Genomic DNA, 27,574 nt, shown 5'->3' on the forward strand with positions numbered 1-27,574 from the left:
TCCTATAAAACAAACAAACAAACAAAACAACAAAAAACCCCCCAAATCAACCCACAAAACAAAACAGCATACATATTACTATGACAGCTCAACTCTCAGTGTACCTCAGGTCTCAGGTTGCAACACCAGGTCCAAACACACTCAGGACCTAGAGGTTTTGTCTCTGCATCTGGTCTTCGCAAGGAAAGCCCAGCTTATCTCTGAGTGAATGGGCAACATCTCCACCTAATTGCAGCCACCCAAACTCAAAGCATGCTAACAGGATAACGTTACTCTGGTGCTGACCTCACATATAATACCCTGGTCATCCATGTGCCAATCCTGCCCCTGCAGGCAGAAAAAACTTCTTGAACATTTGGCTCCTGCCCTTCCACTCTCAATTCTACCCTGAGTCCAAAACACTGCTCACACAAAACAGCCATGCAGAGACCATGGGCTCCAAGCAGAAAAACACTTTGGCAAGGGACTAGATAACTCTTCCCAGATAAGACCAAAGGGAACCTAGGGTAAGCAGCTAAATAATTTGGCTTAAATGATCTTTGACAGTACAGACTACACTGAAAGTTTGGGTTTGCCTTGAAACAGTTCAGACAACTGGTCTGAGAGAAAGTTCTTTGGCAAAAACATGTGTTTAAGTATGAGGTGCCAGACTTGGTGCACTTACCTGGTAAAAACAGTGCACAAAGTCCATGTGCCATCAAACACATGATGACTGAGCTTGGATTTACACAGTGAAGTCACAGAGCTGCACAGATATCTCTGCTCTGGACAGCGCCCCACAGAGCACAGTGCTGCAGTACAGACACTGCTCCATGCTCCATGCAGGACTCAATGCCCCCAGGCTGCCTCCACTCATTTTCCCCTTCCCACCACGATTTTAACAAAATAGACAGCAGGCTGTAGTAATTGCACAAAGCTCTGATTTTTCAGTCCAACACTTGAGGTTCCCTAGACCACATCTCGCCTCCAGCTAAGGAATTTTCAAGACAAGTAACAAAATGAAGCAATGCTATTATAAGCAGCCTTTGAGTGGGTTACAAGTCATGCTGCTGATGACTGAGAAACTTTAATTACCTTCAGAGCCCTGCAACTTCCCTGAAATAACGCAAAATGTTATTCTGAAATTGAATTTGTATGCAGAAAGCAAGAAAAACAGACTTTCTAATTTACCAGGCTTACAACTATGATTAGGAATATAATGGTGGGGCAGAATGTTCTCATTACATCAGTGGGTCTATAATTAGCCCCTAACTCTGTTTTTGAGGGAGTAAGAACATCTTTCAGCTTGCCAGTAGTGGTTATATGAATTTGAACACAAGTGCCCCTGCTCCAGCTGTCAAGCACTATGCCACCATTTCACCTACATTTTTTGAGGCTTCTAAGAAAATAATAATTAAAAGCATACTACTGAACTTTTTGACATCATCTGTAATATCCAGGAGAAGCAGATCCTCAGATGAAATGGGATCAAGCCCCCAGTAACTCAACTCATGTAAGGACATTGTCTGATGTATTTTGGCACAGTTCAACTGGTCCTAAATGAGCTCTACCAATTTACAGAAGGAACTGGCACAGACAACTCTGCTCTGCTCTGTATAGCATTAACACATCCTCCTAATTATTTATTGAAAGAACATTTTATTTTCCTGCTGCTGTCCTAAAACCAAGTCCCTCCAAGGTGATCTCCATACAGTGTCTGGTGCTGGATATTAAGCTGCTTTTGAGTGCTTTGAAGTTTTGCGTGCCACCATCAGCTAACCTGACCAGGTCTGGCCAGTCAGCCAGAAGCTAAATGTGTTCTGGAGATTATGTTGGGCACAAATCTAGGAACACAATTTGTGCCATTTAGTCATCTCAGTAAGGCAAAACACAGTTTTGACTACAAGAGACATCGGCAGGCGCAGATGTCCAAGTAAATCGTTACAACACACTCTCTTGTGGTTGTAGCACTGCAGGGAATTGACAAAGTCAAATGAAGCTCATCTTTCTTAGCACCACTTCAGCACTTGATTAAATATAAAGGGAAGGTTTCAAAGAAACTGCAGTGAGTTAAATTTAAATTGAGGTAATTACAGTAATTTTTCAAACCTACTTTAATAGTGACTAGAATGGAGAAACACTGTACTAAGTTTGACACATTTCACTACAAGAAGGGAATGACAGTGATTCCAAATATGACTACATCCAGCAAGCAAAGCAAGTACACACAATAGCAAGATAATAGATAGGATCTGTGCTATAAATTCTGCTGTAAGTGTAATGTAACCTGTTGTGGAAGCCCACTAAAGTCCTGTGGTTAAAAATATGATGTCTGAAGCAGCTTTGTCAATACGACTTCCTGTTAAAGAACACAGACTATCACAACTAAAAAAAGAGCCAGTATTTTCTGAAAAAATAACTTTTCCAAAATACATATATTCCTAAAGTAATAGTTTTAATTATTGTAAAGATGCAAAGACAAGAATATTTACCTTTATTACTCTGTCTTCCATTTATCTCCCCTTACATCAATTTTCCCTGGTAAAAGGAAAGAACTAGAAGAGAAATGAAGACAAGAATCCCCAAAGGAATCAAGAACCTTTGTGGCTTTTGAAGATAAAATAAAACTTTTCCACAGTGAAAGGAAGGTTTTTGGGAGGGAGTGAGAGAAGAAAAACTTTAGTGAAGCAAATTTAAAAAAACACCCCAAACTGACAAAACAGAAATTGTTGCACCATTAACTGCATTTCAAACCTCATATAATAAGGGCAGCCAGCCTGCAAATCTGGAAGGGAATTCGGCCCATGTTATTGGTGGATGATTTCAACACAGCCCCAAGGGAAATGCATTTAAAGATCCATATGTTTGCTTGGCACCAAACCAAGTTCCATTAAATAACACTGTATTCAGCTACACAACAAATTTACTTACCATACATTTCATATGAGAACTAATTTGTTTGATAGCAATATTGCTGATGTTTATATTGGTTTACTGTAATGAAAACAGTATTTTCCAAACTATGAACAAATGCATACCAGTAGTTTTACAGTGGCTTAACCAAAGTACTGGTAGTACTTCAAGAAGGGAATTTATACAATATGTACATTTCTCAGTGCTTCTCATGCCAAACATAGTAAGGGGGTTCCACTATGAAGATGGAACTTGCTTTTGCCACCAGCAGAGCTGATCTAAGTCCCTTTGTGTGCCATGCAGGGAGCATGAGGCCAGCAGGACTACGGGCAATTCCAGGCTTGACAGCTTGCTGGGTCCAAAAATTACTTCCAAACACTGGAAAACCAAATATTCAGAGCTGGTGGAGTGGAGCATGACACAAGGTTCTCACTTCTCATGACATTACAAAAATTATGAAGGCAATCACTTAACCGTTGTTTCAACTGAATGTTAAACCTCTAATTGCAAATATGAAACCAAGGACCTTTATATAAAATGTGAAATTCCCATACCATCATCTATCTGGTCAACCAAGCTGCCAAATATTTTCATATACACAAAAACATTGAAAACTGAATTGTGCTATAAAAACACTAAAACATCTTGAGGATTTCACTCAGTAATTCCATGCGGTCTGGCATTAATCAGTTGGACATCTTCAGAAAAAATATATTTCCTTAGTGAGGAAAAAATCTGCTTCTTCCAATAAAGTCACCTTCAGTGCTTCCCATGTTTATATTTTTGCTTAGAGAAGCATCATTTAAAAAAAAAAAAAACAACAACTGAGAAGGAGCCAAGGATGATTTAATGATGCACTTACTGAAACCTCTGCAAATTGTCCTTTTTGTCAGCTTTTGATATACAAAATCTGCCCTGGCACTTCCAATACTAATATCCATTCTTTTCACCAGCAGAGTTCTGACTTCTGGTTATGATTCATGCTAAATTATAAATACAAACAGAAGCAGAGGCCACATTGTTTCAAAAAAAACATATTAATATATTAATATAAATACTGTCAGCACTATTTGCCATCCAGTTAATTTCTCAGGAAGTTATGTTAAATTAGCATGTAGCACTCCTCACCACCTCTGTACATGCTGGAGGTGGCCACAGTACAAAAATCTGTATGGTTCCAAGTGTAGATCTGATGTGATGTGTCATGAAATGAAATGCTTCTCCACAGAATGACTGCCTGAAAGGAGAGGGAACCTACTTCTAAACAAGCTTCCTCTTCCTTCCCAAACCAGTGGGGAAGGAAAGGGGGCAGTCAGACCTGTAAGTCTTACAGTAAACTGAAAGTCCTAACTGAAAACCAAAGAAAAGTTTAATTCCATTTCTGAACCTTGAGTTCCTCACTGACCATTTATTTAGCCAAGTTAGAGTGTAATCTGTTCAGTGGAAACAGTGAAAACTATTAATTTTTCTGAGAAAAGCAGGCTCAAGGCTTAAGTCAAAATAGGTCTATTGGTAAACCTGACTTCAATTACCATGTATTTGGAAAAATCCTAGTGATGAAAATGCCCTAGTTCTTGCCCAGAAGGTCATCAGTCAGCCATTACTATTTCTGCAGTGCAAAGACAATGAAGGGAAGCTCTGTTTTAAGAGCAGATGAAGTTAGTTGCCTAAATCATGCATTGCATTAACCTGAAAGTTATTCCAACTTCCACTTCATGAAAAGGCAAACACAAAAGAGACTCTCTCCTCTGATACATAAACAAACCTTGTGTGGACTAGAGATTAGCAATGTAAACTATGGAAGGGGAGCATGGTTAGCACTTGACCATTCTTTTTAGTCTGGAAGCATTAAATCACTGCCTTGGCAATTTTGGCATATTAGTGTGACTAAGATTCATAACCATTTTGACTTCTCCTCACAACACCTTGGCTATATTGAGAACTTCATCCCAAATTGTCCAAATTCAAACAAAATAAACTCTATCTTTGAAGCTAGGCTTTCTACATAGATCCATCAGTGGGAACCATAGGCTCTAAGGCTCAGAGTTCACATTCACATGCTTGAATATAAGTATTTGGCTGGAACATGCCACAGAAAGCATTTTTTCTGCTAAGATCAACTATGACAGCAGGTAACGCTTGCAGTCTGATAATTCATTTCTGCATATTTTAAAAGTCAAGAAGCAGCAGAAGTCATATTTTTATCAATTTTCTACTGTATGCATGACATAAGATCTTGATGGCTGCTTGATTCAAACTATGATCTGACGTACCTGATGCCTATCACTGTACATTGTTTGTGGCAACAAACACCTTTAACCAACCAAGAGAGCACAAGCAAGCAATTAATTCTTTTAAGCTTTCATTAGGAGTTGCAGACTATTAGATTATTACTGCTTCATGTTGCATTTAATTTTACACAGTAACTACGTTTAAGAAGTAGGGTAAAATATTCACCAACCACAAAATACTGGCCCTTAGAAGTGGTGGAAGGTTCTAAGCACACTCTCTGGGTCTATTTTGACAATCTCCACTGTGTATTAAGACACAGGTTACAAAGCCTTATTGGCTTTGTTGTCTTGAACAATGATAAATGACAAATTCCTTATCATTAGCAATTAACGGTTCAAGAGTAATATTTAACACTCATTACACAACTTTTTTAAAGCACTTAACAAGGACATACCAACTTTTCCTTGCATTTTTAAAGGATCCTACATATTCACACACTGAACCCACAGAATATTTTAGGTGCCTCCTCACCAGAACAGTGCCTATAGCCCTCACATACCTAAGAGAAGAGTGGGATTTCTATACTTCAAGCTCACAAAACTTATCTTGATGACAGCAGGTTTGGTATGGTACTCAGGCTCAATGCTACGCCATGGGGAATAAGAGGCCTTCCTGGATTGATGCCACTGGCTCTTTTAAATTATGATTTTTTAATCTAACTGTTCAGTAAACACAGAGCTCACCCAAGGCACAGCTGGGTGCTAAGTCCCAGTGCAGTGTGCTGAGAAATATTTGACCAGATGTGATATTGAAAACAGAACTGCTAGTTTCTCTTCTGAGTCGTGATATCAGGTTCACACAGTGGAAGAGGATTTGGAAAAGAAACAGAAGTAGGAAACTGAATTGGTAATTATTATTTCCTTTCTCCAGAGCACCCTTTACCAGCTGCATCTCAAATGAAGGTTGAGTCAAGCTGGAAAACTTATGGAACAGATTTCTCTTCTACGATCTCCCAAAGAATCTTCACAGCTGTTCTAGAACATGTGTCAACTGCAAAGTAAACTCATATCCACTTTCCTCCATCTATGTCTTAACAAATTTTGTTCTAACATCGTCCATTAGGTTTCCATTTCCATGTTTTGCCATCTGGATCTCATCGTTATAAATACAAGTTACTTTCACCCACTTGGCTCACTTCATATGTAGAGCCTTTTTAAATGGCTTTAAAGATGATTTACTAAAAAAGCAGTGAAAGATCTATCATGGGAAGAGATTAATTTAAGTAGAGAATTTCTTGCTTTACTGTCAAAATTATGTTACCAATGACTTCTGGCTTCCCACATTGTTCAGCCAATTTCTGCCTTATTCATATTTGTTCTTTGACTTTATATATCTATACAAGCACATTAATTACTCAGAAGGCACCCACATTCACAGCAATGATCTACTCACAAATTTTAAACATCTGAAATACGAATGTGAAGTGTCAGAGAAGTAGAAAGAAGAAAAGGTCCAAACAATACTGCTTTGTTTCTGAAGCACTATGGAACACAGTAACTGAGCCCAAGAGTTAAAGACTTTATTAAATGAGCTTTCTTTTGCCTACTGAATTGTGTATTTCACCACAACAGAACCAAGTTCCAAGAAAATAGTATCAATCTGAAAGGATTTAGTTATTCCAGTTACACTTTAAAATGGTTTTAAAAGTTTCTACTTTAAAGTCAAACTCTTATCTAACTTTGAAAGGAAAGAAAAAAGTACCTTAAAAAGACTTACAGTAAGAACATAAACCAGCATTCCAACTAATTGCTCCTGCCTTCTTCCTGGAGCAGGACAGAACCGCTCTCTTTCTAGTTTATGTTCTCATACTTTCAGTAGGTCAAGTGGTACAGACCCAGGCATGGCTCTTAAATTTTCTAGTATCTTCCTCAAAATGCTGCTCAGGACTGTATCTTTAAACAGGACAAAAACAGAAAGGAAAAAAAAAAAAAGGAAAGCACCTCAATTTGATTCCTCCCAAAAGTGAACGGCATCTTTTGCCTTAAGATTTTTGTATGATCAGGAGTGAAACATTATGGATGAACCAGAAATGTTGCATTCTTTATCATTCTCCTCATCTGAATCTAAATTCAGCCGGTAAGACATACCAGTTCAGGGCTCTGCATGCCCTGGCACCTGGTACAGGAAGTCTGTCGCAATAACAGGCAAACATTTAGGCAAAAGTGAAGTTCTTTTTGATTCTTACTGTCTCTAAGAAGCACTTTAAACTCTATCCAGAAATTAACAGGCAGCTCCTGGAGCTGCAGTGCCATAAGCATTGCAGAGATGCCATTTTGGCAAATAAACCCCCACCCTATTTCCAATATTAAATTAAAAAATAATTTTTAAAAGTGTAGTAAGAAAGGGCCAGGTTAAAAAAAAGGGCCAATCAGTCAAAAAGCTGTCTGAATTACTTCTAAAACATGCTGTCAAAGAGCTGGGCTAATTTTTGACTATTAAGGTTTTCATTTGACTAGAGATCTAACAGCAGGCCCACTGTCTTCAAGGACTAATATTGCCTCTGGATGCTTCTCAATACCAACCAATAACCCAAATTTTTCTGGGCTAAACTTCAATCTGTTTGTCCAGTATGAGCTTGGCACCATCTGGAACACACAGCCACATCATCTTCAGCCAAAGGGACAGGCAAGTCCCACTGTGCTCACTTCTCGCAGACTGAAGGAAATCTACTGAGTTCTCCAACATCCCAAAAGTGACCTCAAAACCTCTGAGATTTGGGGCTCTGTTACACCATATACCTGATGGATTTCCACTGCTATGTTACAATGCATCTCCTGATTGGTTGGTGTTTCACTCACAAGCCAAGAAGATGGAAGAAAATAGATGCAAACTGGGGACTTACTGTTTTCTAAGGATGTCATGACATTTGTAATTCCTTCTCAACTTATAACAGGGGAACTAAGCCAAACCCTGTATCCACTGTATTTGCAATTATTCACATTGCAAAAGCAATCAAATAGCTGGGTTTGGCTTGGTAATGTATTCTATTTTCTCCACGGTATTACTTAAACTGTTTTAGGCTATTCTCTGACCCTGTTAAAAGCCACCTTGCCAGAAACCTGCCACTTTCCAATGTGAATGCACTTGTCACCAAAATTAATTGCCACCTTGCATTAGTGGTTAAAGAGCCTCCTGATAGGAGCTCAGGAAGAACAGAAAATGGGACAAAAGTGATGCATTATCCCTAAAATGCCGCTACTTCACTTGTCAGGGATTGCAATCAGAGTTGGGCCAAGGCAATGTTAGCTCAGCTGCATCTGAACACACCTGTTTCAATTTAATTTGCAGTAATTAGGAAGCCTAGGGCACCAGGAAAAACTGCTGTTCACTCACTCTTTCAAATAGCTGAGTTTTCATGTGCCATTTAAAATGCTGTTTTTCAGAACAGACTGCTGACTTGCTAATGTTAGGAAAATGAAATACAGCAAAATATTTTTAGCAGCAGGAAGTTGTTACTTGCTACTGCCAATTACATGGCTTGTACTTGAACAGTGACATTTTTTTCCCCTTGCTTACTCTTCAAGATAGGTAAAAGCTGGCTGAGGTCTCAGGGCATGAGGATTTGAATAAAACTTAGTCCCTGGGAGCTGGCTGATATTTCTGGAGTCATAGTCAGTACTGGCAGCAATCTGCTGTGACAGAGCAAACAACAGTGTCCCAGATCCACTCCTCAAAAATGGGAAAAGGAGAGGATTAAGCAAGAGACTTGGATCTATTGGCTTTGGCAAAAGGCTGAATAGCTTGTCATGCTAAAAAAATTACTGAAATTGGGGAGTAGAAAATGGGGCAGAGGGGGGAGAAATAAAAAAAGCATTACAATTACATAAGAATAGATATTTATACTCTGAGTTAATTTATCAAACTGACAGAGAGATGAATCATCCACCATTAAAATAAGGGGATACAAGTTTTCTTTATATCATAATCATTATTTACAACTTTTAAATATTAACGGAGGAGTCAAGTATCCTCATCTTTTAATTTAAAATGTGGCCATGCAGGCCAAAATAAAACTCTTGGCAAAAATAAGTTTCTGCAGGAACAGGGCCCAAAGAATGATTTTTTCAAAAACAGGATATATCTTAGCAATCATGATGGTACTTCTTTTTTTCTTTTAAATCTACACTGCAAACCACAAAGGGCACAATAAACTCACACAAACCTAGAGCTCTGTAACAAAACAATGAGAAAGGACAATAACAAGACCCTGTGGTGTAGCTAGACACAGCTACTTAGGACTTTTTAAAATATAACACAAACCTGATTTTTTTTCAGGGGACATACAGCTCTGCTTTGAGGTAAGTTCATTCCCACATGCTGAGAATCCAATTGAAGCCAATACAGTCCCTCTCACTAAACTAACTTGAACAGATGCATGCATTTGTACGAGTAAAACTGTATTATTTTAGTAACTGGCCTTTTTTGTTGCTACAATGCCATTAGACACTACCATGCCACTGTATATTTTTCTATCTTAGAACACTTTCCTGCCCAATCCTCCTCACCCAAAAAAAAAAAAAAGAAAATTATCTGGGAGATTTACTGAACTGCTTCCTGAATATTGCTTTGACTATTTTGGAATGCTTTTAATATTATCAGTTAGTATTTTTTGTAGACTGGCATGTGCTTAAAAACTGGACAAGAAAACAGAAAAAGAAATCCATATAATAAATTGAGGTTTAGTGTTCAGCACCTTTTTTCACCTCTTAGGTGAACTTTATGGAATATTAAAGTGTTTGCCTGAAGTTGTGCTTATATAAGGATATGGGACACCCACATATAGGTCACACATGATTTTAAAACTATGAAAAATCAGAAAGTATGAGGCTGGATCTTCATTTATTCATTAGCCTTTGGTGCTTCAACAGGCAATTTCTTTATAATCCAGGATTTTAATTTTTCTATTTCAGTTCTGTTCAGCTCATGATTGAGGTTTGGAAAAGTATGAAGTGATGTTGATACTCCCAGAGACTTTAACATCTTGTTGGTCTCTTCACCCCATGAGTAGAGAACTAGATTATCAGCAGTTCCATGGCACTGAAATAATTCTGGAAGAGCACTTTCATTTCTTTTCAAAGCCTAGATAGAAAGGAGACACTGTCAGACATACTGCCAAAAATTTAAAAGGAATATTTACAATTACATGGTGACAATTATTGCACTTACTGATCTACATTTTAGGGGTTATACTGTACTATCTCTATAGAAGTAAATAAGGAAATACTGAAAAAAACTGCCCTTCAAGTTTTAATACAAGAACTCTTGGCAAATGGTAGTGTTTACTTTAAGGTCTATATCCCTCTCTAAATAAGAGAAAGAGAAAAAACTCCTGACAGCAAATGGAGTTCGTATTATCATCACACATTTTAAAAGAATACTTATGCTTACACAGTCTTTTTAACAATTAAGGACAACTAGTAAAGCATTTCATTTGTTAATCTCTTTCTACACTTTAATATTGTACTGTCTGTGCAAAAAAGTGCAATAAAACATTATTTAAAGACAGCTTTAAAGCCTCACTTTCCTAATATTCTGCTTATCTATTTCCTGGAAATGACGTAAGTTTAGAATGTGAATCAACTGCCTCAGATGTATAAACATGTATATTGAATTTTAATCACCATGTTTTCTTATAGCTAAACATGTTTTCTACAATATCTACTACACACTCACCTGGTACACAGCAGAGTCTTTATTCAGGAAACTGGACAAGGCAAAGACTCCTGCCAGATCCTGATGAAACCTAAAGGCCAAATGCATTGCCATTCCACCTCCCATTGAAAAGCCTCCTAGGATGCACCAAAAGAAAAAAAGATTTTTCTATAAGTCTTTGTAACCCAATGTACAATTTATTATCTTCAGACTTGTTTCTTTAATACATAATACAAAAAAATAACAAACCCATCTTGAGTATCATAAAGTTTACAAAGATTTTAGAATTACAGAGTCACTTAGGTTGGATAAGATCTCTAAGATCATAAAACCCAACCTATGACTCAACACCACCTTGTCAAGTAGACCATTGCACCAAGTTCCACATTCAGTCATTTCTTGAGCACCTCCAGGGACAGTGCCTCCAGCACCTCCCTGGGCAGCCCATCCCAAAAGTTTAACAACCTTTTTGTGAAGAAATTCTTTCTGACATCCAACCTGAACCTGATGTGGCATAGCTTGAGGTTTAAATCAAAGCATGATGCAATTAAGATAATGGATAGCTAAAGCAGTGCTGAAGATTCATTACTGAGAGAGGACAAAAAATGCCATCAAGTAATACTTCAGAAGGTTTTCAGGTAGCTGAATACTGTGGACATGCATACTCTGACATAAACGAAGTAAAACTCTGTGAACAGGTAATTCTCACTGCTTTTTGTATTCAAGTTATTTCTCCCCTAGGCTAGCAGCATTCACACACTATTTTACATAATTAATGAGCACTCACATTCAAGTAGTATTGAGGATATTTTTGTTGTTATACCTTGGGATATATCATAAATAGGGAACAAATGCAATGTATATCCCTGAGCTCTAACAGGATCTCTGAACTAATGGCCCTCTGTGGTCCATATGTCTCTTCAACTACACTAATTCCTTACTGAAGGTAATTCCTCAGGGATGATTTTTACATGAAATGCTTATTCAGTAGGAAAGAAATCCAGACAACTACATTACTTCACAAGGACACAGTACACAGGCCATTATATTGACTGTATCCAGATAATGAATAGAGTGAAGCTTCCTTTATTTTCTTATGCACAATATGGTCACTTATTTCATTTCCTTTTGATCATTCTGAAGAATGCTGTCATCTCCAAACCCCAAAAGAAGCACTTGTACTCTAAGAGACCATTTTGCATTTGCTTACAAATAAATATAGACAATGCTTTATCAACAAAATAAAATTAAGTCTATTTTAAGTATTTCAGATTACAGGAAGAAAAGCTGCATTGAAAAGTCATTACTAGTTTGTAAATGATTTAATCTTAAAATTTTGTACCCAGTTAGTCACAATCTGGCACACTGTCTGTAATTACTCACCAGCAGTCTTTGACAATGCAGTCACCTTCTGTTTAGAAGAATATTAGGTAATGGTTCTTTTATGTGGCTCATACTACTACAAGAAAATGCAATACAAAGGACTAGCTCTTTGAATTTGATTTGCATGGGAATACCTGAAGTTTATCACCCGATACCACAACAATCTCTGAGTAAATGCCATATGCTAAATGCTTCAAAAACAACAATTTGAATAAGCATTTATAGATGCAGACTATTTTTCTATTTTTTCAGTTAAAAGAACCATTTCAGTATATGTGCATGTTTGACATAACACATAAAAGACACTCTTAGTCAAGAACTTCTAAAAGAACTCAAATTTTGGATGAAGGAAAAATAAAAGGCAGGTATAGATATTACACAAAGCCAATGCATGAAATGTCAGAGTGTAAAAAACCAGAAAAGTACATGTATACAGATGATCTCACCATGAAGAATACATAAACTCCACAGCATTGTTAAGCAGATCGTGTCAGGAGTGTTAGATAAAATCAAAATGACACAGCAACATTTCATCCTTAGATGGGCAGAACACTGCAAGGTCTTCACCAATCTACTTCTCTACTTGAGACCAATCTACCTTCAAGAAACACAGAGACTGTGCACAGAAGTTCAGAATTTGCCAGAAGGTCTTAAATTCAGAAGTACATTCACTTTCAGTTTTCCCCTCATGCCTATTTTATGAGAACTGTGATTAATGCTTCACAACAGTTAAACAGGGTTAGCTCAACAATGCTCAGGATGCCAGTTCAGGAAAGCACCTAACTCTTTGTGTTAACTTCCCTGACTCACAAAGGAGGTTTATGTGTAGACTAATAGGGGAGCACACAAAAAAGACTCAATTAGGTAAAACACTTCCAGTTGCAGAGAAAGTTCACTCAAGGATGCATTTATGACCTTGAATCTGTTTCAGTGTAGTGCTGATTTTTAGGTAGCACCTAAATCTTCTTATTGCACTCTGTAATAAGAAGAAAGCTGCTTGTGACTCACCTTGACAGCTGAGAAAGATCTGCTGAAATCAGACAATCATCACACTTCCAAATTAAAGAATTTGAATCAGAAGGAAACTCCCATGCAATACTTTACTAAAACTAAAACATTCTTTTCTGGAATATAATCTGTAACTAAATTTGGGTGATCTCAGGCACAGGATGATGTAACACAATGTGAACAGAAACAGAATTTCTCAAATGGAATTTATTCCTGATTGAATGAGACAGAAATCCTCACCACAGTTGCCATTTTTCAGTGACAAAATATTCCTTGTAAATGGCCTTAGGAGCCTTTTAAACAAAACTCCAGTTCATTTTTGTAAAAGATCTTGATTTGTATTGATTTGCTTCCCATTTGTATTTGCCTGAAATGATAATCTGGTCCATGATGACATTTGAATGTTATACAGCGTTCAGGAAACCAAGTATTTACCTTCTGTCAAACTTTAGCTTTATTTGTTTCTTTATACTTTGTTTAACAATGTCTGTGTTTGCATCTCAGAAAAGACAAACTTTATTATCCAGCACAAAGATTTATTTTGTATCTCCTGTCCTGTATACATAAGAGAATGCTAAAATTGCCCTCTCCCCTATGCATCACTTTAGTGGCTGCAATGAGCTACTCCTGAATTCACAAAGTTCTTTAGGTGTTCAGTCTTCTTCACAGAAAAAGCAGCTCTCTAGCACACACAGGTTTGACATTGCCAAGTGCATCCTGAATCATACAAACCTGACTGTAAAACACCTTAGTCAATTTGTTATAATGATTATGGAAACATCACTTTTTCACGCTTTTCAGTAAAACTTTAACATGTGCTCAAAGCTGCTTGCCATACTAGAAATCACAGCCATGGGGAAAAAAAACCAGTTATGAATTATATCTAGTGCACAAATTTTGAAGAGAAAAAAAGAACAGAAGCTAAACCCCAGATTTTGATGAGATTAGGATTTGGACTTGGGTGTAGGGATGCAGTTTGGGGTGTTTGTTTTAAGCAATATTTCTTCACTACTTTCTCTGTATTAGTTGTTCTTCATCTTTCCGGTATTTCTTCGCATTTGTCAGTACAGCTTTGGTAACAAAGTGGCAAGAAATGAATCCTCCAGCACACAGAGCCTGTGCCAGCCCAGCACAAGACAAACACTCTTCTGTTGTATAAGGCTACACCAGCACAGTCAGAAATTGTCTTGGCCTGTTCTGATATTATTACAATACATTACATACTCTTGCCTCCTTTTCATTCCATTCTCACAGCATTTTTCATTCTCAATTTTTCCTTTTTTAGCATTTCAACTTAGAGTTGCTTTAATCAGTTTGTTATCAAGAATTTCTCCCTAAAGTTACATTCCAGCTTACTTTGCCTCTCCCTAGGGACTAAGTGATTTACCTTATATTAATGGTAACAGCACAACCTTGTTCTACACAGCATCTGCAAAGAAGCTGACTTTCTGTTTTCTGACCTTCCATTTTCATCAATGAATGGAAGTATTATATACATTTAACAGTGTTCACAAATGAATATCAGCAAACAGTACAAATGCCAGTGGAACAGCAAACTCCCTTCTCCACAGAACTCCCTGAACACTGCTCCTGTGTTAAGTATTCAAACACTTGCTTTGTCTCAAGTGAATTTCCTCACAGCAGTGATTTTCTCCTTTTAATCTCTTCATGAAACTTCATCAAACCCAAACTTTGCACAGTAGCAGAACTGCAATGAACGATTTCCACCTTTGATAGCCTTGTTATTCTGGTTGTTACTTAGACTTTACAAGAGCAACAAACTTGAGTCATTACAAGAACAAAGGCAACTTCGCTTGAGTGGCTCAGCCACTTGCTCTTGTTAGGAACGTGAATTAACTTGCTCCCCAACTTTCTCACCAGTCAAAACACATTTTGAAATGCATATTTAAGTGGTATGACTTTTACCACTTTCTTGTAAAAACAAGTGTACTATTGTTTCTAATCAGTTACATTTTATTTTCAACTATTACAGGTAATAGAGAAAACCCAACATGTGTACCTAAGGGGCTGTAATTTTTAGCACTGGAAGGAAAATAAAATCCATTAAAATTCTCGAATCAATTTTTATTAAGATGCTACTCTGCCAATCTATGGCATTTACCCAGTGTGTGTTGTCTTGGTTGTTTCTACAGAGGACAGCAGTGTCCTGCTGCAACACTAACCTGTCATTTTTACAGTCAGCATAACTGCACAACATGGGAAAAAGGAAGAGAAAAACCTGTCCTTTATGCTCACAGTATTTGTGACTCTAAACTGAATCACAGGAAGGAAAGTGGAAAATTGCTCTCTAAAGCAAAGAGTAGCAATGCACAGAAACAAGCTGCTGTTCTGCAGAGCTGTGAACCTTCTGTTAGCAGAGGTCTTTTAGAATTCAGAAAAGCAATGATAAGGATTTGCCTAAATAGAGCTGAGCCTGCACTGGCACATGACAATGGAATAGCAAATGCTGTGAAGTCTCACTTTTCTGTGACTCTGTTGGCACAACTGTGAAGAAAGTACAGGTTAATGTGTACCCTGTGGCATGTCTGCACAACTCCCAAGCATTCTAAAAGCCCATCCATCCATCCATTTAACTTTGCACTGAATTCAGGTATTTATTAAAGATGAGTAAGGACATGTCTTCAACAGAGTTCTTAGTAAGGCTGAAAAGATCAGAACTTGATTATATATAATTATTTTCTTACCAAAGCCATTATCTTACATGCAACGACAAGATCATGATTGAATTATTTTTGAATGATTTTATTAATTTACTTCTGTGAGTCTTGTTTACTCCTAATCTTCACTATCATTTGCTAGACCTGTCATTCACCATACTGGGAATGTGTCATCTTTCAGAGTCTTTAGACACATTAATACTGACACCATCACATGTTGGGAAACAAAGTAACAAGTAATGGTCTAGTCTTGGTTAAAATTAGCATTGTACCTCCTAGCAAAAGACTTAAAAAGGAAACAAAGATTAATTGGTTAATGTCTCTTTTTACTTCTTGATGTGTGAGCTAAACTAGCAGAGATCCAAAAGAGACACATGGTCAGTTCAGATACAAAAAAAAAACAAACCCAAAACCAAGAGGACCAAACATTTACCCCAAAGTATATATGTAAGGCAAATTTACACTGATGCACTGAAAATTAATAAAATGCTGCAGGTATTATGGGGCAGATGAACTAACAGTACTTCTTTCAGCCCAGGGAGAAACCACAAAGCCATGTAATGGGAGGTAGAGAAAGAGAAATCTCATTTGAACTGCAGAGAGAAACAGCAAAATAAACCCATAAATTTCCTCCGTAAGAACAAGGCAGTAAGTACCTCTGAAGGGAAGACAATGTCCTCCTAATAAAGACAGAAGATACAAGATAGGATGAGTGACAGCAAAAGGCTCAGAAGCCAAAAGCATTAAGTGCCAAGATTGTGGGTGAACTAGATGGCTCAACACTTCAACAATTTATTGTTCCAAGTTTTTATCTCCACATATTTATAGAATCTGTTCTCTGGGGCGTCAAAGCCAAGATATTTCCCCCCCATTCCATTCTCACACACACTGAGAGAGAAGGAAATGCTAATATTTACAAGAAGCACAGAGCTTTCATGTTACTTCCACCGTGGTTCAGTAGCTATGTAAGAAGTCTAGCAATAAACAAAAAGTGGTTGTGTGTCTTGTGTTATTGTTACAGCACAAGGGGTCAGGAATCATGCGTGTGTTTTTTGGCATTAAGTCAAATCTACAGGACTGTTATGGAAAGTTTATTTTCACTGGCTGCTTACACGAGTGACTACAGGTGGCAGAGACCAATGTGCTTGGATCAGCACTTCTGCACTACACAAAAAGTGACCTGTGAAAGCAGGAAAGCAGTGCTAAATTAAGAACAAAAAAAGAACAAAAATACTGCCTTTCACCAAAATGTAGTTGACTACAGTAAGCCCTATCAAAATGCTCAAAAAACGAGAGAGCCGTTTCTTTCAAGAGCTTCTAACATATTCTTGAATAATATTGTTGAAATCTTAAACAGTTTTCACCGAAGTGGACTTATTTTACAGGGCACTGTCACTAAGGAAGCAGTTAAAAAAACCCAAAACAAAGGAACAACCAGAAGAAAACGAAAAACAAAAGCACCACCACCTGAAAAACCAACTTAGCTTTAGATAGAAAAAGAAATTATTGTCCCACATTTTAAACTGTGGCTTGCTTGGCCAATTTAGGAATGAATTCAGGCATTTATAAAGAAGAAATACATCCTGTTTTTAAAGAAAGGATATTATCAAAGCTCCAAGTGTCAAAATTTGACTAAATTTATAACACTCTTTTATCTCCAAAGTCAATAAAAACCTACTTACAGGACTATTTACAAAAAGTTCTTTAGCCAGGAAGACCAGTAAGACTAACTCAATAAGAATGTCTGGCTAAAAACTAAGTGCCATTATCAAATTCTGGGGATGATATAATTATTTTTTTGAATAATTATGTATTGCTGCTAGTCTCACTTCCTTCCTCCTCCAAGGTCAGAGGAAATAAAACTTAATCAGAAGTCTACTTTCTTCAAAAGACTTGTGTTAAAAGGAAAGCAACTAATGAAACTGTTAGGAGATAAGAATGGGTAGATAAGCCATGTCACAAAATTAATATGGATGTTTTAAAAATAAGACTTCCTTTAAATCCAGCAAACTAAGTAATTTATTTCTTTAGAAGTAGATTCATAGAGTAGTTGTTAAAAGCAAGGCTGCACCAGCATTTTCCCTGATTAGGAAGAGAGGAGTGTACAACCTGGACTCCATCCTCAGCTTTAGAGTTCTGATCTGCGAGCAGTCACTTGTGAATTTCAGAGGTATCGAAGCAAACAATGCAGGGTACAATTTCTTTCAGAGAAAATGCTCTTACTGTCCCACTATCTTAGCTCTGTGGAAAGTCTGAATGGCTCAAGAAGAGGAATCATCCCCCAGAACACCAGGTGCTGGCCATCTCACTGTCCATGTTTGAGAGCCCACTGCTGCTCCCCGTCTCTTCCCACTCGCTCACCTCTGCACAGTGCTCTCTCAGATCTTGCCTTCTTATCCCACACCTCTGAGCTGTCAGCCACTGCCCACCTTCCTGCTTGCCCAACACCTCACTCACCCTCATCCAACAATATCTGACACTCACCCTCAGCCTGTAATTTCTAGCCCTGTATTCCATATAAAACCATAACCTTCAATCTTGTTATGCTCCTCATACTCATTTTGTTTTCTTTCCAGTCATTAAAACTCCCACTTACTACAAAATGGTCACTCAACCCAATTCTCCTTAACCCTTTAAGGAGCATTTAATTCCCTGTAAATACCTTCATATGACTGCTCTGCTCTTTGGCTTCTGTGACTCTACCCAAAAAGGCCCCCACTGTTCTTCACAGACTCCCAAGTTCTCCAGTTGCTTCTCTCAACTATTTTGTCTCTGTTTTCCATAAAAAGAGATGCACCATTATGGATTTCCAATATGACTCAACAACACTGCACTATGAATTCATAGCAAAATTTCACCCGACTTCCCCTGCTATAAATGCCTTATTTTTTCCCTTTACCTCACAAAGGCTGCCTCCTCCAACTCCATGGTACCAGCAGTGACAAATCCATCTGTTACCTTAGGCCTCATCTTATTGTACTAGATGGATATTCCTGACATTTTCCAAGAGAAATCTAAAAAGATCTGAGAGAATTTAGTTATCTGACATTCTAAGCAAGTAACCAAACCTTCCCTTATCTCCTGTACACCCATCTTCTAAACTCAGAAAAATTTCAGGCCGTACATTTCTCCTTTTTGAGTGGACATTACACTATGGTGCAGACATACAGACTTGGCTTCATATTTTCTTTTGATAAAAAAATCACAGAATGGTTTGGGTTGGAAGAAATTCTAAAGATTATTTGGTTCAAACCCCCTGCCATGGGCAGGAAGTCCTTCCATTAGACCAGGTTCCTCAGGGCCCCATCCAACCTGGCCTTCAACACTTCCAGGGATGGACACCCCCAGCTCCTCTGGGCAATATATTCCAGTGTGTTACCACCCTCAAAGTAACAAATTTCTTTTTAATATCTAATCTAAACCTACCCTCTTTCAGTCTAAAGCCATTTCACCCTGTCCTATCATTACATGGCCATGTAAAAAGTCCCTCCTCAGCTTTTATGTGGGACCCTTTAGGTATTGGCAAGTGCTGCAAAATCTCCCCAGAGCCTTCTGTTCTTCAGGCTAAATACTATAAATTTGCAAAGTACCTTTACAAAAGTCCTAGTTTCCTGTAAGAAAGAATGCCAGAAGATGGGCAATTATTTGCACGAAGTCCTAGGACATTTAATGTCACCTTTATGCACAGAGACCTTAGAGGATCTCTTAAGTTTCACTCTTCACTGCATCACACACTGGTTAATCATCAAAAATAGCACAGAAAAGGCACAAAGTTCTTCTGGAAGAACACTTAATCTTGTACAGCCACAAGTGATACACTTGTGTCTCTACTACCAAGTTCCTTATGCATCTGCATGAGTCCCCTTCTTTACTTTGGACAAAGTAACTCAGGGCTTCCTTATTTTGCTTCTTGCATAAATATTGGACTGCACCACGAGGATGTAGGCTTGTAGTCTCTGTCAGGTGGGGAAGCAGAGCTCTCCAGAGTGACAAAACAAGTACAGTTATTTCTGATTTATATGTGAGGAATGCAAACACACAGAGACGGGGACTTCCAAAGAATCTACGGGATGAAACACTCAGTGCATGCCAACTTCCTTACTCTGCTTATGACTTGGAAAACAACCTTCATACTTTGCAGTCTGGCTATTTCTAATTTTGAAGGCTACAGAGGAAAGGAAAACAGCCTAGTAGCACACTGGATCTGTACATAGAGCATCTCTCAGCTCACTCAACAGCAAAGCACCTGCACTTCTCCAGCTGCTTCCCAGCCAGCAGGTATAACAACACAGGAAAGACAGATCAAAGGGACTCTGCTGACAGCCATCCAAAACAACGCAGCCAGCACAATGAGCCAGCAAGGGAAAGGAAGCACAGGCCTTCACAGAGCAACATGGGGCTAGACCAGGAAAACACACCAGGCTGAATGGTAGTGGCTTGGCCACACAAGATTTTGATGGCATGACTTAGTTGGACATACATTTATAAGATCTCACTTTAAGAGTTTTTTCCCCAACCCGAAATAGTTTGTGGTCTAGAGATGGGACAAAGATCCACGGACTTGTGAATTCTCATTCCCTCTCTGCCATAGGCTATTTCATCACCCTCAACTCCTGTGCCTCAATATCTCATCACCTATTTCACTGAAGTACTGTGAAAGTTACTGGAAATTTGTGGAAAGAGAAATAAAGATATACACATATGAACTATTACAGCTAATACTTCATTTGTTATCAAGTGTCAGCCTTTAGTACTATGTAACATACACATTTTTCCTGCATGAATTAATTTAACCCAAAATTATTAGAGCAGTAAGGAAAAGTTCATGATTATTTATATGCTACATCTCCATTCTCCAAAATGCACGTCATTTTTGGAAAGTGTACTTTTCCATCCTTGAAAAGGGCTTAAAGGAAATAGTAAAACTATGTACTTCTCAAAGTAAATCACTGCCCACTCTATTTTAAATAATGATTACAAATGGCTGTTGCAAATAAAAACAGTTTTACATTTTGAGGATACTGCTTACAGTTAGCCCCACTCTCCACCTGATATGGGTTTAAATAAGGATTCAATATTGCTGAGGATAAGCTACTGAAAAGGCTGTTCAGCAGTTTCAAGCCATGATCATGACCCTTCAGGACAGAGCAAATTCAAAGAAGTTAATCTCTTAACCATTAAAAAACCATTAGGATAAACACATTATATCTCTTACCTATGAGTATCCTGCTCTTGGCAATGCCATTCTTAACCTCATCATTGATCAGGTCTGTAAGGCCCCGGCACATGGAATCAATGCTTTCAATGTGTTCAGGACAGTCATTACAGATCTTATACCTGTCAAACCACACATTGGAAAAGGCTCCTTTCATGGGTGTATATGGCCTAGAGTGGTGGAACAAAAGAAAACAAAGATTAACCAAGCACAGGATCAAATGCCTTGATCATATGTATTAAATAAAAAAAATTCAATGTCTCTCCAGCAAAGGAGAGAATAAACCCTTTTGAGGTGTAACTCCATTTACATCCAGCCACATTGCATTTCCTTGCATTGAATTCATGGTCCTTCAAGAATGAAGCCAACATTTGGAAGCTATGTAAAATGCAATTTTCAGCCAGTTCAGGATTAAGGTTGGTTAGGTCAGCTAAACATTTTAAATCTTAAACCTGTCAAGAAGTTCTTAATCCTAAACAAAGTTAGGGTTGAAATCCATGCTGGAATATGATAAACTGAAGTAACTTCTAAACAAGACAGCTTTGCAAGAGCTAACTTTATGTAATTCAATTGCCTAATTCTTGACAAAACTGACAGGGGATGGGTATTATAAACCTCTAGGTGTTAAAAAAAAACCTGCCAATTTTTCTTTCTGTCAAATAAATACAGCCATCCTCATCTTAATGGGGCAGGTATCTCATAAACACAACTGAAAGAAATGCCATGTGCTTACTGGACGGGTGCACAAGCAAGAGTTATGATACTCCTCACCATAATACTTTGTAGTCAGAATGTTATTTTAAGTGCTTCAACAGGCTGCCCAAATCCTAGATAATCAAGAAACCTGCAATTCAAAGAAGCCTTTTCTTTGGTTTTAAATAAAGATGATTAATAGAGCCCTGAAATCCCAAGAAAGGTGATCTAATTGCCTTGCAATGGCTCTACAATATATTACAAAACATACTGCTATGAGATCGATCATCTCAAACAAAGCCCCTTGAAACCCTTATTTGCTATGTTCAACCAGGGCAAATTCTTCACTTTTACTTAAGCTTGGATCAGATTACAATCACTATCCACAAAACATACAGTTTTTGATACATTTCTGGATAGGAACACACTGAAAATGCTAAAGTTGACTTCTGTGCTGTCTGGAATTTTTTCAATGCTAGGATTAAACAAAGCTACAACTAACCTAAAATGAGAAAGTCAGAAATTCAGTTATTCTTAATGAAGGAACAAATTCTGCCTTTATTAACACCAGGGAGGCCTTACATATGCAAACAGCTATTTCTAAACCAGTGCTGCCACTAGGATGAGCGTTCAAGATAATACTATTTGGACTATTCAGCCATAATAGTAAAAATGAGAGACCATAGGTTTTCTTCTGCCTGTTGACATGAACACAAAAAAAAAAAAGCCATGACTTAAAAATTGGTAAGAAAAATATACTGAAAGAGGCAACAAACAGCAACAGATAGGTACAAACAGAAACACTACAGGTTCATCATCTTTTTCAGCAGAGCTTCAAGGTACCTAAAATGTACTCTTATTGAAAAAGTACCATACAGTATGTGGTCAAGTGCCTTAAGTAATCCCTCATTTCTTTAATTCAAAACAAACTGTATAGTCAAGCACCAGAATTTTGAAAATTGAGCTATTCGTTTTCAAGGTAGCCCTTACCTGTCTATTAAAAAGCTAACTCCAAAATTAAAGGAAATTTAGTGGAAAAATCTTGTAAACCCAGCAATTTAAAGCTGTGTTTAAAAAATGGTATTAAAATTATTTGCTTTCTTGATTGTCTTTTCTTCAGAATCGTGTCTCCAGAAATGAATTGATCAACACCTAAGAAATAAGATTACAAATATCTAATTCACAAAAGTCAGTTTCTAAGAGCAGACATTCCAGTCAAATCTATCAAGAGCAGAATCAATGGAGTTTCTGGAAGTCACTTGGACAATGTGACATACAACAGACGAAATATATGGGTAAACAGCATTTAAACCATTATTTTAGCTTCTCTCAAACACTTTTACATCAATCCTGGTTAAGATGTTTTGTAGCAGAGTGCTTCATTTTCTAGTAAAATCAGGGTACCTAACATCTGTGTAAGAAAATATGTGAAAGGTTTTAATATTACTACAGCATGTTGACCTGGATTCATTATTACAGCAGGTTAACTTCCAGGATGTATATGGAACATAGATACATACATATACTGCATTACAGCAATTTACTTTTACATTCCATAAATATTAAAACATGTTTCCCCACAACTAAATTACAAGTTCATGACATTTAAAATAGATCAAAATTCTTCATGAGATTGTAATACTTGATCAGATGTTGAAACTCAGGACTTCTACCTGCTGTTTTTGCTAATTCTTCATAAGACAGATGAAAGACCAACATCTTTCAAGCCCACAGGGAAAGACCCCCAAGAAAACAGACAAGTGGCTTTCAGCTGCCCCAAAAACATCCTTGCAAGCACTCTTGATTTCTCAGAAATGCATTAAAAATAACCTTTACATAAAGCTGAGAAGTAAGATTCTTTTAGTGGTTCACCCAACTGGCACATCTGTTTTAGTCATTCACCTTTTTCTTTAAATAATCCCTTTATTAGCTGGCACACTACAACTCAGACATTACCACGGTAAACAAATATGTTTGGCATGGAACCATCTGTACAGCTCCAAGAATACAGCACCAAATTTTTTCATACAATTAAACCACAAAAAAAAAAAATCCCTATGTTAAAGTGACATGAGAAGCTGTACTGAAATATACAAAACCAAAAAAAAAATACAGAGTGCAGTGGAAACTCCATCCAACAAGATCAACATGGTCAGTTAAGGACAATGTCAGACCAAATAATCAGCTTTAAGTTTGGAATTGTTTTTGCTCTCTTAAGTTTTAATTAAACTCATCCCACCAGTCCATCTGTGCCTCACTTTCTTTATTCTCTTTTAAAAATGTTACTAGAAATAAAGCTCTGTCCCAAAAACTGTGGACTGTTGAAAGTGGAAATGAAAATATAGTCCCCCAAGCTGCATGGATATTTTTTCTTATTTGGTTTTAAGGGGTATATATGAGTATGTTTTGCTTGTTCTGGAGCACATACAAGATTCAAATCCATATAAGAAAATACGAATCAAGAATCCTCTCTCTGTGTAGATCAAACCTCCAAACTTGTATCCATTTTTAAGAGACACTTGAAAGAAAGTTCAGTTTGTATGAATTTCTTTCTTAACATCTAAATGTTAGGAGCATGGGCAGCAAAGGAGACATGGCTAGTACCAAACATTGTTTAAGAAACTGCAGGATTAGAAGAATTAGAGTATTAGGAGGATTAGAATCTTTAAAATGCTTCCCAACACCCCCAATCACTCTAAATCATGTTTTCTGATTACTTTATAGCTCCTATTTTTAAGAGTGTTGTTGTAGATTACTACACCTCTTGCATGAGAGTGCAGTCTCAAGATCCTACACAACACTTCAATGTCTTAAAAGGAAAATACATCCTGTACTATCTTTGTAAGTACTTATCATCCTTTCCATCTCAGACAGAAGTAATTTTCAATGTTGACCTCAGTGTAAAGTTTCAAAGCAGTACATATCATTACAGATTTTACAAACTCAAGATAGATTAGCTTCTGCTAAGCTGAGTTCTGAGTAGTAATAAAAAAAAACATGATGAAAAGTTGGTAGCAGCAACACTATCTATCTCCATTTTTCTGAAGCACAAATATATCCTCTAGACCTTCTTATTCATGTTTAGAATTGTGCCAGCTAGTCTGAAATTATCTTAACAGAAGTGGAGAGCAACCCAATGATGCTACACGAGGCTCAGATTCAGATCTCAAACCAAGGCAAATTCCATCTCCAAAATGATGCTATTAGCATGGTGATTCACATAAAACTACAGGTGGTTTTGCTCATTACCCAATAAATCACTGTCCCTATCCAACATTTTAAGTTAGAAGACAAGCCAGCAGTTCTAGCTGCTTTAAATGAGACAGCACATTGATAAATGGCAAGTATTCTTCCCCCAACTCTTTCTCCTGATGCATGATTGTATCACTGCCTTCATGCTCAGCACTATGATCATTCTGCATTAGCAGACACATAAACCCAGACCTCTGATGCTGGCTTACAGGCTTCCAGACAGAACTTCCCGAAATGCCAGACAGAACTGGAAATTTATAGTGAACTTGGGCTTCAAGATTGAAATAAAGACTGAGAAAGATAAAAAATTACTGAAATTCTTCATTTTTCCTGCTTCCCAAACCCATCTCCTCTCAGTTAGGAGGTAGGGCCTCTCAAATTGCAATGTTGTCTTTTGGAAGACTGTGCAGCCCTCTGAAAAATTTACAGGGCACACTACCTCAGCAGCTCCACATTGTTCTGCTGAGACTCCAGCTGGAGAACTATATCCAGTCCTGGAATCCTCAGAACAGGAAAGACACTGACCTGTTGGAGCAGGTCCAGAGGAGGGCCACAGAAATTATCAAATCACCTTTTCCCGCAAAGAAAGGCTGAGAGAGTTGGGTTTGTTCAGCCTGAAGGAGACCTTATTGAAGCCTTCCAGTACTTAAAGGGACCTATAAGAAGATGGGAACACACCTTTTAGTGGGACCTGCTGCAACAGGCAAAGGGGGAATGACCTTCAATTTAAATTGGTTGGATTTAGACAAGATATAAGGAAGACTGGATTTTACAACAAGGATGCTGAAACACCAACACAGGTTGAATAGAGGCGGCAGATGTCTCACCCCGGAAACATTTTAGGACGGGCTGGATGGGATTTCAAGCCACATGATCTAGTTGAAGGTGTCCCTGCTCATTGTTGGGGGGGATTGAACTAGATGACCTTGAAAGTTCGTTCCAATCCAAAATATGGAGTAGTTCTAGAAGCAAGTCTTAACTCTCTTAAAGCTGATGGCAGGTTTTCTGAATGAAAGCGTATTACTCCCTAATCCCAAATTCTCTCATAGCATAATGTCACTGCTGAATTTCAGTATTACATTTCAACAGAAAATTTAGGTTCCCAAATATGATTTTTAATTCCCACTGTCTGCTTGAAGCAGAAAGCAAATTTTAAAAGAAATGGGGAGGAAAAGAGAGAATTCAGCTAGTCAAATAAGAAGTATAAATCAGAAACTCTAGTCCAAGGTACATCTTGTGTTAAAACTGAGGCTCAGCATATCTTAAAAATGAAGCTTTGTGGTATGGTAACAGAGCATATGATGTGTCCAAAATTCAAGCAGCTTTAACTTAGAACTATACTTTTAAAAAAAAATTACCAAAAGGAAGGCAAGAGTCATCTCCATGAGGAGCAATTTTGGCCGTTCTCCAGGAAAGGCTGTGCCTGTTCACTCAACCACATGCAAATGCTTTTGATAGAGTTGTTCTGGATGCACATTGTCTGAAATGAGAGCTGACTGAGCCAGTACAGAACGGTTACCTGAAGAAATACTATGCTGACAGCTTTTGTTACTTGAGACAAATCTTATTCATTCAAGACAAAGGGAGCTGCAAGAGAGTCTGGCATAAAACTCAGTGGGAGAAATTAAGTTTGTTTCTGTTTCTTTGTTTTTGTGGGTTTGCTGGGTTGGTTTTGTTGTTCGGAAGATTTTTCTGTTTGGAGAGAGTGGTGTAAATTCTGGGGATTGGTACTAATCAGAGAACAGCAATAATTTTATGGTTGAAAAGACCATAAAAGACCTTTAATACACATTGCCAGTTCCTCAGCAACCAATTGCGGCTGCCTTACAAATTCACTGAAACAAAGTGGCAAGAGGCTAACCAGGGTCCAATCTGCATCAGTTCTCCATTAGGGGTCTGAAAGGCAATCTGGGATTTAAAGTGGCATCTTTCACAAGCTGGTGGCAAACAAAACTGAGGATAGATGAATGACACTAACTAAGCACAGAAACCTTTGAAAAGACTGTAAAGCAAGAGCACAGAACAGCACATAACTTAGAAATCCACAACTGCTTGCAGGAAGGGTGATATAAAAATGACTGTCTCCAATTCTTCTGTACTGGAAAAGGGTTGAGAGAAGAAAAACCAGATGAAGGATGCCTAAGAGCACAATGCAGTAAAAGGGATTACAAATCCAAAATTATTTATATTGTATTCTAATTTGTTTTCCCCAAGCATGATTTCAGTTATCTCTGACAAGTGTTCAGTGCATCCCATGTTTTCCTCACCTAATTCCAGACCAGAAATAAAAGGGAAATACAAAGTTTATCCAAGCATACTTTAAGCATTATTATGCAGAACACATTGAACACATTCTACTTAAAGGAGATGAAAGAACCACCCCATGATACCAACCCAAAACTTTCCCATTTCTCCCTCAAACTCCCACCTTTAAAAAAGACTCCTTTGTGTTAAATTTATGAATGAGGTTAGGGCTTACAAAAGTCAAGGATTAATAACATTTGCTTGA

The 27,574-nt window shown here is 37.7% G+C and overlaps 1 protein-coding gene across 1 annotated transcript in view; it reads right to left on the reverse strand.

Moving 5' to 3' along the window:
- Positions 1 to 6,682: 6,682 nt before the first annotated feature.
- Positions 6,683 to 27,574, reverse strand: part of LYPLAL1 (lysophospholipase like 1) — a 30,783-nt gene continuing 9,891 nt past the window's right edge. Inside the window, exons 3-5 of the mRNA XM_058021579.1 lie at positions 21,121 to 21,290; positions 10,858 to 10,973; positions 6,683 to 10,263 (exon numbers count right to left, since the gene is read on the reverse strand). Of these exons, the coding sequence (XP_057877562.1) occupies positions 10,024 to 10,263; positions 10,858 to 10,973; positions 21,121 to 21,290 (526 nt within the window). The 3' untranslated portion in view covers positions 6,683 to 10,023. The remainder of the gene's footprint in view (positions 10,264 to 10,857; positions 10,974 to 21,120; positions 21,291 to 27,574) is intronic.

The sequence above is a fragment of the Melospiza georgiana genome, chromosome 3, assembly GCF_028018845.1.
Source record: "Melospiza georgiana isolate bMelGeo1 chromosome 3, bMelGeo1.pri, whole genome shotgun sequence".
Taxonomy (NCBI): domain Eukaryota; kingdom Metazoa; phylum Chordata; class Aves; order Passeriformes; family Passerellidae; genus Melospiza; species Melospiza georgiana.